Source organism: Cyprinus carpio, chromosome B22 (genome assembly GCF_018340385.1).
Source record: "Cyprinus carpio isolate SPL01 chromosome B22, ASM1834038v1, whole genome shotgun sequence".
NCBI classification, from domain to species: Eukaryota; Metazoa; Chordata; class Actinopteri; order Cypriniformes; family Cyprinidae; genus Cyprinus; species Cyprinus carpio.
This window is the reverse complement of record NC_056618.1, coordinates 21,439,764-21,452,002: the sequence shown is the minus strand read 5'-3', so window position 1 is coordinate 21,452,002 and position 12,239 is coordinate 21,439,764. Positions and strand designations below refer to the sequence as shown.

General features: G+C 31.2%; 1 protein-coding gene across 3 annotated transcripts; it reads right to left on the bottom strand.

Moving 5' to 3' along the window:
* Nucleotides 1-859: 859 nt before the first annotated feature.
* Nucleotides 860-11,354, bottom strand: LOC109064590 (GTP-binding protein 1-like). Of its 3 annotated transcripts, none has more exons than XM_042749454.1 (12): nt 11,282-11,354; nt 11,005-11,191; nt 9,677-9,788; nt 9,108-9,288; nt 8,685-9,033; nt 8,478-8,601; nt 7,860-7,951; nt 7,375-7,521; nt 6,983-7,301; nt 5,437-5,615; nt 5,079-5,204; nt 860-2,195 (listed from the first exon to the last, which is right to left on the bottom strand). In XM_042749454.1, the coding sequence occupies exons 2-12, from the start codon at nt 11,170-11,172 to the stop codon at nt 2,085-2,087; spliced, it is 1,908 nt and encodes a 635-aa protein (XP_042605388.1). In that variant the 5' UTR covers nt 11,173-11,191; nt 11,282-11,354; the 3' UTR covers nt 860-2,084. The 3 variants fall into 3 exon arrangements, with proteins under 3 accessions (XP_042605388.1, XP_042605389.1, XP_042605387.1); XM_042749455.1 differs by lacking the exon at nt 11,282-11,354 and having other exon boundaries at nt 860-2,049; nt 2,086-2,195; nt 11,005-11,275; XM_042749453.1 differs by lacking the exon at nt 11,282-11,354 and having other exon boundaries at nt 11,005-11,275.
* Nucleotides 11,355-12,239: the final 885 nt, after the last annotated feature.

The window sequence follows — 12,239 nt, the reverse complement described above, 5'->3', positions numbered from 1 at the left end:
TCAAAACTTTTACAACATTTCAACACAGCTTTCCCTGACAAACCTCATATTGAATGCAATCCCAAGCAGGCATCACACAGATATGTAAATATATATTAGATTCACAGAAGAATAACTCCAATTTAGGTTCATATTTAAAGGAATAGTTCACCCGAAAAATGAAAATTCACTCATTTACTCACCCTAATGTCTTTCCACACCACTATGACATTCTTTCCTTTGTGCAACAGTTGCTCTTTTCACAATTTTACTGGGAACTGAAGCTTTCAAGCTTCAAAAGCACCATAAATGTGGTTCATATGACATTTTTAGATAAATACCTAGTCTTTTGAAGTCATTTGTTAAGAAACTAATCTGAATCGTGAGAAGTTCATTTGCAATTGCAAGTTTATAACCCACAATTGCAAGAAAAAAAAAAGATCAAAAGTCACAATTATCTTTTTTTTACAGTTTGTTTTATTGCATGGTGGAAACCAAAAACTGAATTGCAAAATGCAAACTCTGAGAAATTGCATTTGAAAACTGAATTGCAAAATGCAAACTCTGAGAAATTGCGTGATGTAAATTTGGTGAAAAAAAAAAAAAATCAAAATTCGCAAAATCTGAACTCTTGTTTATTTAAATTTTTTCAGAATTCTTAATTTATATCTTGTGAATATAAATTGTTTTGTTTTTTTCTCACAATTTTATTATAAATTCAGAATAGCAAAAAAGCTGACTCGTGAGATAGTTTTATTTTATTTTATGGTGGTACAAAAATGAGAATTGCGATAAAAAAGCTGATTCGTGAGAAAAAAACAAAATGTCAAAATTTTCAAAATCTAAACTATTACATTCCTTTGTTTATTGCATGTTTTATTTTATGGTGGAACAAAAAATGAGAATTGCGATATGTAAATTAAGAATTCAGAGAAAAAAAAATGTCAAAATTTTCAAAATCTAAACTCTTTACATACCTTTTTTTATTGCATGTTTTATTTTATGGTGGAACAAAAAAAAAAGAGAATTGCGATATGTAAATTCAGAATTCAGAGAAAAATTAGTAAATTCTAAACTCTTTATATATCGCAAATCAGAGAATTCAATTCCCCCCCCCTCACGATTCCAATCGTGAGATAAAAAGTCACAGTTACCTTTTTTACTATTATTATTATTATTATTTTTTTTAAGTCCTGTGCTGGAAATGAGCTTCCAGATTTATAAACCACTTTTGTGAGGTAAAATAATAATAAAAGTCTCTATTTATTATAATTCCACAGAAAAGAGCAACTGATGGTGAAGAAATGATGACCAAATTGTCATTTTGGGGTAAATTAGTAATTTACAGAATAGACAGAAAATTAGGTTTAATAAGAAAATGACAACAGAAATCTGAATGAAATGCCACGTCATCTCAGTTAGCTTCCCGTTTTAAGCAAAAAATAAATAAAAAAAGACCTTTTGTAAGTAATGCCAGGTCACGAAATGAAAAGCAACACGGGAGAGCAGAAAGCCACCTAATTTGAGACGCCCCAAGAGGGACCGGTTTTATCTGCCGTGATTTTGCGCATCTCGGCAGCCACGATGCTCATTAAAATCAGAAGAGGATGAGGGGGCATGAGAGATTGACAAGCAGAACAGATTTCTCCCTTTCATCTGCGTTAGCATTTGCCAAATTCAATTGAAGGAGGAAAATGACATGGAAAATATCAAAATTGCTGAACACAAACAGGGATTCAGTCGTGGGCTGCTTAATTGGGTCCTCGGGGAAATATTCCGGCTACAAAATCCAGGATTTTGGGGTGTTTATTACAAGATGTTGAGACTCTAGAATATTAATTAAAAGGGTTTGATAAGGGTGCGAAAAAAAAAAAGAGCGGGTGGACGAGGAACACAACAGCTGCTTGTCAGTCAGGGTTTTGGCACGATTGTGTCAGTGGAGATGAACGTTTCTAATTAGGGAGAAATAGTTCAGTCCGGTTTAGTGAAAGAAAAAAAAAAAAGGGCAGAGTGAAAGAGAAAAAAGGCTTTACTGCCCTCTGGTGTTCACTTAACATGTAAAAGTCAGCTGACCGCTAGCCATGGGTGAGAGAGCTGGATGCAGCTCAGTTGCTGCCCACTCCAGCTGCTGAAGTAGTTGTTCCAGTGCTGCTCAGTGCTGATTTGCCTTTGTGCCGTTGGCCTCCACGCCGTCGACCACTTCCACCAGACTTCAACTGAAAGAGACAATAAAAAAAACTTCTTTTTTTTTATTAAAAAAAGGGATAAAAAAAAAAAAAAAAAAAAAAACACAGATTTTGGTTCTGCACTAAAGTTATTTTTAAATTTGACCCAAAGTTAAGGAAAAAACAAAAACAGTAAAAAAGAAAAAAGGCAGCTGTCACAATATTAGTTCAAAAGATGTTACTTGTGTTTTTATCAGTTTTTGTTAAAATCCTGTCACTTCCATGAGTACGCGAGAAACGCATTACAGATCAAATAAATTTAAAAAGTAAATAAACATCGTTTTCATCGTCATTTTCACTTTTAAATAAATGTAAGTCAAAGTGTCATTTGTTTTACTAATTTTGTGTTAAAAGCACATTAAAATTGTGATTAAAGTTAATTTTAAAAACTCATACAAATCAAAATCAAATACCAATCTCACTATAAAAATACTGTGGTTGTTCGAAAAGTTTTTTCCTCAACAAAATTGTGCTGTTTTGTTGTTCGAAAAGTTTTTTCCTCAACAAAATTGTGCTGTTTTAACAAACTGTAAGGGAAGGCAGTTTGAAAAATTTTTTTTTTTTTCCACCTCAGCAAAATGAATGAAACTTGTCCTTAAATTTTAATCATTTAATTTACTAATTTATTTAAATAAATGATTGGCAATTAAATACTTGTCTGACTAAGCAAATTTTAATGAATTCAACTGAAAGAGATGATGAACCAAATATATTTAATATTATAACATTTCATTTTATTTCCAGAAATGGAAACTTTTAATTTACAGTAAAAGTAAAATACATCAATTAAATAAATAAATAAATACTGAATTATTCTCATTCATATTATGTATGTATTTATTTATTTCTCTTTCTTTTTTTTTCCTTCTTATCAAATGAAATGAATCTTGGACTCAAATTTAGAAAATGCAATACAATTATCTTTTATGTTTATCAGCAAAAGCTTTTTTTTTATATAATTTTGGTAGATATTGTCAATCTTTTAGTTAATGGCAATTTAAAACATAACTGAATGAGTGAATTTCAGTAGATTCTGATTGTAAACCTGTAATTTAACATCTCAGTAATGGTTAATAAGGACAGCTTTACTATTTAAACACTGCTTACATAGAAACAAAACCCAGAATTTGGTCTGCAGTGACCATTAATGGGAGAATCAATTAACCGTTAAATCTAAACGAAAGAGTTGTGTGCTTTTCAGAGGTGATTTGTCTCATTCAAATACTGTTCAGGAAATAAATCAGCCTAATTCATTACATTAAGACTCTAATGTCTTTTATAATCATGAAAGTAATGCTCTTAATACCTCTGCGATTTACACTTTAGCAAATTAAATTTTTAAGAAGCTTAAAGAGTCTGACCTTAATGTTTTAAACCATTTTACCTTCACTTCACACTGCTTTCTTGTGCTTTTTTAACTTTATTCTCATTGTGTCGATCTGTACAAAGTGTCTCATTGCCCCCTGCTGTCTACCGCACTGAGCCACGGACAGAAGAGAAGAGTAAAGACCGTTTTTGGTGTATTGGGGATGAAAAGGGTTGAGAAATTTCAAGGGCTGTAAGTGTCCATGAACGCTTGGAGATGAATATTATATTGAGAAAAAAAAAGAGTATATAAGGAACAATATGAAAATAAGTGAGAGAAAAGGATTTAATACCAAGCATAATACGGACATTACAGATTGTATAACATGATTATTAATCTGTGTGTGTGTGTGTGCATATATATATATACACACACATTCACAACATATATCTATTTTATACATTAGTCATTTTAGCAGTAGTACTATAATTAACTTACATAGATAGATAGATTGGATAAATATTTTAATAAAAAATATATACACATTTATTATATTTTAGTTTACATTTTATAATATATACAGTTATTTTATACAATATAAAATATATTTTACAATTGTATGAATTAGCACTACACTCTTTATATTAAAGTTTGTGTGTGTTGTATCACACACACACACACACATACACTGTATATATAAATAGATATAAAGTTTTTATTAAAAATATTATATATAATTAAAATATAATAAAATGTGTGTGTGTGTGTGTGCATATATATATATACACACACATTCACAACATATATCTATTTTATACATTAGTCATTTTAGCAGTAGTAGTATAATTAACTTATATAGATAGATAGATTGGATAAATATTTTAATAAAAATATATACACATTTATTATATTTTAGTTTACATTTTATAATATATACAATTATTTTATACAATATAAAATATATTTTACATAAGTGTGTTTGTGTTTTTTTTTTTATTGTATTACAATAAATTCAAATTGTTATTATTTAGATTAAACATAGAATGAAATCCAATAAATTCAAATTGTTATTATTTAGATTAAACATAGAATGTAAACACACACACACATATATATATATATATATATATATAAAAATACAAAAAAGTTATTAAAAATATGTAATTAAAAATATAATACAGTGTGTGTATATATATATATATATATATAAAATAAAAAGGTATTAATAATATTATATATAATTATAATGATAAAAAGTGTGTGTGTATATATATATATGTATATATAATACAAAATGTTACTACAAATATTATATATAATTAAAATATAATAATAAAGTTGTGTGTTTATATATATAATATATATATATATATATATATATATAACGTGTGTGTTATATATATATATGTGTGTGTTTGTGTGTGTAAAATTAAAATATAATACAATATAAGTATTATTTTTATTATTGACTTGTTTTTAAAAATTTTACAATATAGAACAAAATATCTGTACATACAGTTTGTACAATTATTGTTTCCCTTATTTATGGCTTTATTGCTGACTCTCACCAGTTGTCCCATTTGAGGGCTTCCTCCCATCTGTGTGCTTTCCTCGCAGGCTGATGAAGAGCCTTCCACCTGTGACGAGGTTTTCTTGGTAGACTGCATCTTGGCCTGAGGCTTGCTCTGAAGCAGCTGTCGTACGAGCAAAGACAACAGACAGGACTTTCAGAAGGAAATGCATCACCAGTTTAATGACTCATGCTGGAAGGTTGCAGATCTCTTTATATACTTTATTGGCTGACATTATAAAAAAAGCATGATTGACAACTAAAGTAAAACCAATTCAATAACAATTTCCATTTGGATAAATCTCAAGAAACCATATATATGTATATATAGGATGAATATTTTTGTGACCTCTGACCTTAGTGATGGTGCCCACGGCCTTGGTCCTGCCCTCTCTGAAGACGAGTCTCTGGTCCGTGTGAAAGTACTCGGGGGTCTTGATGAAGCGGAAGTGTACGGTGGCTTTGTCCCCTGTCCGTAAACAGTCTTTGTTCATACCGATGATGGTGGCCGTCTGTCTGATACTGCCACAGTGAACTATGATACAGACAAACTCATGACTAAGTGCCAAAGAGATACAATATATTTTAAGATACAAATATGAAATATTTTTTATACCTCTCCTTCAGTAAAACAAAAGCATTGATATTAGAAGCCAATATTGAAAGCACATAATATAAGGGTTTATTTTTCTTAAAATCAAACAGAGAATTCATTTCTTTATGTATATCTATATTACATTTCATCAAGGTACAATTTAAGGTTTATACTATAATATTGGTTAACAACAATATTATAAAACACAAAATAAAAATGTAAAAAAATATAGTAAACCGAAACAAAATCATCTGCCTAAATGTGTGTATTCCCCGTAATGTTAAATGTATCTTTTTAAATACTTTTTCTTCAGTAAAACAGCAGCAGTTTTTCCCAGTACAAACATTCAATTATCATTTTTGATACCCAATTTTATAATGGTAAACCTGTAGATCTATACTTATAAATACTGGTTATGACATGAAAATAAAAGTGTAAGCACGTGAAACAGAATTTATCTGTCAAAATTTAAATATTACAAAATGTCTATATCATAAAAAGTTTTTATATATAAATTCTAAATGTTTTAATTAAAAAATAATTTAGTTTTAATTTAGTTAAAAATTGTTCATATTGTCTTTAAAAGTAATTTATTTTACTATTCATTTTTTAATATTAAAATTTTTATTAAAATGTAATAGTAAATTAGTTCATTTAAAATTTGTATATATATATATATATATATATATATTTATATATTTTACCTAAATATGCGAACAATATTTTATATATATATATATATATATATATATATATATATATATATATATATATATATATATTGTTGTTATATAAATTGTTATTTATATATTACATAGTTGTTTAATATTTAGATATTTGGATTTATAAATAAATATAATGCAAAATAAATATTTGCTGCATTAAAAATCCAAATATTTTATTTTGGATGTTTTTGTTTATTTTTTTATTTCGATAGTTTATATGTTCAATATATATTATACAACAAGCAAATGTTTTAAATATCACAAGAAACAAAAAATCATTTTGAATATTAAAAAAAAATATATATATATATATACATAGAAAAATCGTAATTAACTCTTAGCATAATAAACAAATATCCAGTCTAATATTTATTTTTACACTTTTGATTAAATATTTTAAACTATATAAAAAAGTTACGTTTCAATATCATAAGAATCAAAAATTCAGTCAAATATTTATGCTAATCTTTATTAAATGTTTAACAGACTACTGTATATTAAAATAATGTTAAGTAGGCCTATTTAATATTATGAGTAACAAAAAATCAGTCAAAATATTTAACATTTGTCTTGCCTACTCACCCATAGCTTGGTATCTCGGCGATATCGTCGTTGGATGGTGCAGTACGAGAATCTCTGCCTCAAACTCCCAGCATGCCTGTGGGTTGAGGCGGGGCGACACCATCACCATCCCCTTCCTGATCGACGAACGCTTGATCTTCTTCAGAGCGAATGAGGCGGTCTGCCCGCCGTGCACTTCTTTAACAGGCATGCGCTTGCGGTGGATGGATTTGACGACGATGGGGATGAAGACGCCCAGAGGATCCGGACCGAGGAGCAACGTGTCATTTAGCCGTATTAATCCATGTAAAGTAGTCCCTGATACTACGGTACCTACACCCTGAGGAACATACGAGAGGTTCAAACGATTGAGAAAGAGATAGACAGAAGTACAGAGACGGTATGTGTCGTACCGGCACTGAATATGTGTCGTCAATCTGAAACTCTGGCGGCTCGTCGTCTTTAAACGTCGTTCTTGGAGACAGCAGGTTCAGGAACATTTTCAACAAGTCCATGTTTTCACCCGTCACATTTGAGATCTGGAAAATCGGACACATTCTGCACACAAAAATAATGCTTTGGTTTAATTTGCTCTCATTACTACAGATGATATTAATACTTTTTGTTTGTGGTTTATGCTTACAAAGATTCTTCGGGCAAAAAAGCATCTTGATTTCCAATGTTTTTTCATGTAAACAAATTAACTGTAGTCACAGGAGTGACTAAAAATTCAACTTTTACAGTTTTTGTGTGGTTGATAAGATTTTTTTTATGGCATTCTAGGTCAAAAAAATTGAGTGGCCTGAGTCAAAAAAGCGTGAGGCTCATCCTAAAATGCTTGGTGTTCGTTATTGTAATGTTTTGTTTAAGTTTATGTTTATTTTTTGTAGTTTTAGGTTTCTGAGCTGAAGTTTGAGGCTGTTACAATGACATCATCCTTGTTTTGAACCCCTGGAGACTTGAGTAACCTTTGTAATAACTTTAGCGTCTCTGCAACGTGAAACCACACAAAATTTGTCTATAAAAAAACATACACTTTAGGCATTTGCAGGATATTGTTGATTAAACCAGGAAATAATTTTAACTTTAATTTCGTTACATCTTATGACTTCCGAACTCCAAAAACCCAATAACATTTAATAATCAATATCAATAAGGATCACAGGAAGTATTTGTGCGTATATTACACAAGCATGCAGAAATTACACCCCTAGTGTACAAGTTCATCCACACATAGTCATAGAATATCATACTCAAATCACAAAAATGAATGTTCAAAAAAAAAAAAAAAAAAAAAATTGTAGATTTATACTATGTAGTGGTTATAGTATAAAATGTATAAAAATAAAAACATTAAAATAAAAAATAATAAAAAAACACCATCTGCAAAAATTTGTGCGCACCTGGTATCTTACAAAATTTCTATATATTAAAAATAATTTCTGTAAATTATTACTGATTAACATTATGCCACAAATGCTGTTGATAAAACTTCTGTAGTAAAAAGTCACATTACCTTGTAAGATGTTAGCGGGACACATGTCTATCTTTGTTACAACTACAAAAACAGGAACGTTGAGGGCCAGAGCGAGACCGAGGTGCTCTTTAGTCATGCCAATGATTCCTGCATTACTTCCCACCTTTGCGATACAGAAAAAGACAGAATTCATAAAACTTGAAACGGCCGAGTACATACACCTGTGGCACACCTATTCCCACTCACCATTAGCATGCAGAAATCCGGCATGTGGCCAGTCATGCCAAATACCGTGGTCTTCAGGTACTTCTCGTGGCCCGCCAAGTCAATGAAAGTGATGACCTTCGATGACCTCTCGCAGATTTTGGTCCAGTCCAGGCTGCCTCCATGGCTGTCCGGTTTGTTGACCACCTGCCCCTCCTGGTCAAAACCCAGGATGTCATTACCGACGCTACTCGTCCGGCCGCTCTCCATCTCGTGTTTGTGGCGGAAGAGCTTCTGGCGGGCGAATCCACGACCGTTGTCAAGTTCACCATGGGTTAGGACACCCAAAAGTGTGCTTTTACCAGCGTCTACATTACCTACGACCGCCACTCTGAAAAAAAGAGATGATTTTAAGCAAATAAATGTATAATTTTTTAACAATTTCTTTGTAAAACATCTTCTAACCTGACTTCCAGGAAGTCTGCCTCTCCCACTCGACGACGGATGAGATAATCCCGGACATGTCCTGCTGTTTCTGTCCTCTCTCTCAGCAGAATCAGGTCCGCATCAACCTGTTCACAAAGTGACTGCACTGTAGCGACAGATGCTTCCATATCCCGCTCATCCAGACCATAATCACCACCGTCTGAGAGACAGAGACACCAAGAATTTATCAACACTTCATAATAGGACATAATAGGAAAGTCAAAATCAGTTTCTGAAATTATGGCAAAAAAAAAGGCTTGAAAATACAAGAATAAATATGACAGATGGGCAAAAGTACAAAATCTGGTCAAAACAAGACACATCAACAACCTTTGACCGTCACAAGGTCGATATTGCATGGTGTCTTTCGCTAAAGCAGTGCTTTTGTCGATTAAATAAAAATGTTCAAACGTTTTGTAAGATTTTTCTTTAAATGTTTTTTGAAAGAAATCGCTCATGCTCACCAAGGTTGCATTTATTTAATATAGTAAAAATAGTAATATATTGAAATATTATTTAAATTTAAAATAACTGTTTTCACGTCTCACCTGTTCCCATTCCGACCACATAGATGGTTTCTCCGCATCCTTCCTCTATTCGTTCTCGCAGCTGCTTTTGTAAACACTCATATTGCTCTCCTGTAGGGCTGACCAGTGCAAACTGACGACAATTAACAAAAATAATCAAAGTACTGTTAAATGTACTTATAGAAGAAAAACAAGATATTTGTTGAGCATATACTTTAATATATTAAGACGTCAAAATGTTGGTATGCATTCCATGTATTTAATATCTCTTCACAGTGACCCCCAAAAAAATTTGGACACTGAAGCAAAACTTAGAAGTGTTTAATGCCATTAAACAAGCACAATTTTCATACTACTATTTCTACTATTTCTTCTTTTTTTTTTTTTTTTGCAAAACATATATGTTTTATATGATTTAAAACAAAAATATAATTAAATCAAATTAATTACACTGCTTTAGACAGCAGGCTATGACTAACTCTATTGAAGATACCAATATACTGGTATGCATTCCATATATATTCTGTATCTATATATACAGTGAAAAAATATTTGGCATGAATGAATGAATGAATGAATGAATAAACAATAAATAACTTTTATAGAAAGTAGTTTGGTTCGTTTTTAATTATGAAAATTATTTAAAAAAAAGTTTAAATAAAATTAATTCTACTGCTTTAGACAGCAAGCTATAACTTAACTTTTCTGAACCATTTTTTGCAAGTAAACCAATTTTCTAACAGTCTATCTGTAATTTAATAATTCCATTTTATTTTATTAAATGTAAGAATTTATTTGTATTATTATAAACTCTAAAAACATAATACATCCATAAAACGTTAAGCTTGAAAACTGGCAAATTAATTTGAAAATAAATGTAATAATTTGAAAAAAAAAAAAATCTTAAAGATAAGTTGAGTTTTTATATTTTATAATTCTAAATATAATCAAATCTAATGAATACTTTTAGGCGTGACTTAAGAGTGTCAAAATCATTTTTGGTCACTTACATATCAGTATTTGTAGCAAAAACTGTGCTTTTTCATGTTGCACATTTTTTATTGCAGTTTTACATGCATTAAAAGTGCAACAACCTTAGATCACTCTATCACAATGTTACTCATGTCCAGGTCTGATCGCACACATGCACATAAGTCTGGGGTTAGTACAGTTGCTGCAGTGCCAGCTGGCGTTCACATGCACAGCCAACGTGTCACTCACGCAGCGTGTTTGCTTTGAATTCAAAGTTGTTAAATGTGTTTAAACACCACGCATTTATTAAATAAACTCTTGTAATGGTTCATGCACACAGAGAAGTGTTCAAACGAACGCTTAGGCCTGAGAGCCACCTTGCTGGTGAGGTCTAAATGATCCTCGGCTTCCCCATTCTGGTTGTCGCCGGCGTCGCTGCGCTCAGCGCCGGGCGAATCCTCCGCGCAGCCCGGGTCAGGTGCGAACATGCATGCCGGCACAACCGACTCCACCGCCGGGCTTAAGCTGCTCTCTGTCGCCGCCATGTGCTCCTCCAGCCTGCGTCTGGAAAAGAGATTGATCCAGTAAAGTTTTGTTTTTCGGTTCTAAAACTAGAGTAAGTTTCGTTTCAACTCTCAACTTGGTCATACTAACCTGCCTAGCGTAGTTTACATGCACTTTTTGAATGAGGAATAAGGGGCCTGTGGGAGACACGCCTACTCGTGAATAATTAATTAGTTTTTTTACAAGCACGTCTGGAAAAGCATTTGTAAACTTTAAAGTTTCTTTTATTTATTTATTTTAAAAAGTGTCTGCCTTTGAAAGATTTTTTAATTTTTTTTTTTTTACTTGGCGTCCTTAAGAAAAAAAGTGTAACAGACTTGCGCAATTTATGCATTTTTAAACTACCTCTGGAGAGAGACGCCTACTCATGAATAATTAACAATGCACGTCTGAAAAACTACTTCTAATTTTAAAGAAAAGAAAAAAAAGAAAAGAAAAGAAAAGAAAAGAAAAGAAAAGAAAAGAAAAGAAAAGAAAAGAAAAGAAAAGAGAGTTAGATGTAGACCTAATGCTCTTATCTCTCAAATATATTCATCAAGACACGCCTACTTGGTAATAATTAATTCACATCATTACAAGTGCAAGCAGGCAAGTCTGAACATGTCTCTCTAGAAGCCATAAATTAACATTTTTAAATATTATATATGATTTCAATATGTATTGATAGACATATAATCAAGACAAGAGACTGGAATAACAAGCATATTATGTGATATGCCACTAGGTGGAAGTGTTGTGCCGTGGATGGGAAGTATTTCGGTACAATACAATACAATACAATACAATACAATACAATACAATACAATAAAATAAAATACAATAAAATAAAATAATATGCCACTAGGTGGAAGTGTTGTGCCGTTTATCCTGAATATAATTTACAAAGATTAATCTGAATCTAAGTATTGTTACATTATATGTGTGCATTACTGGTATATTTATTATGTATATAATTACACACACTTGTAAATATGTAAGAGAAAACTTATATAATTAAATATATTTATATAATACTATGAGGTAAAGTATATACTGCATAGGAAGTATC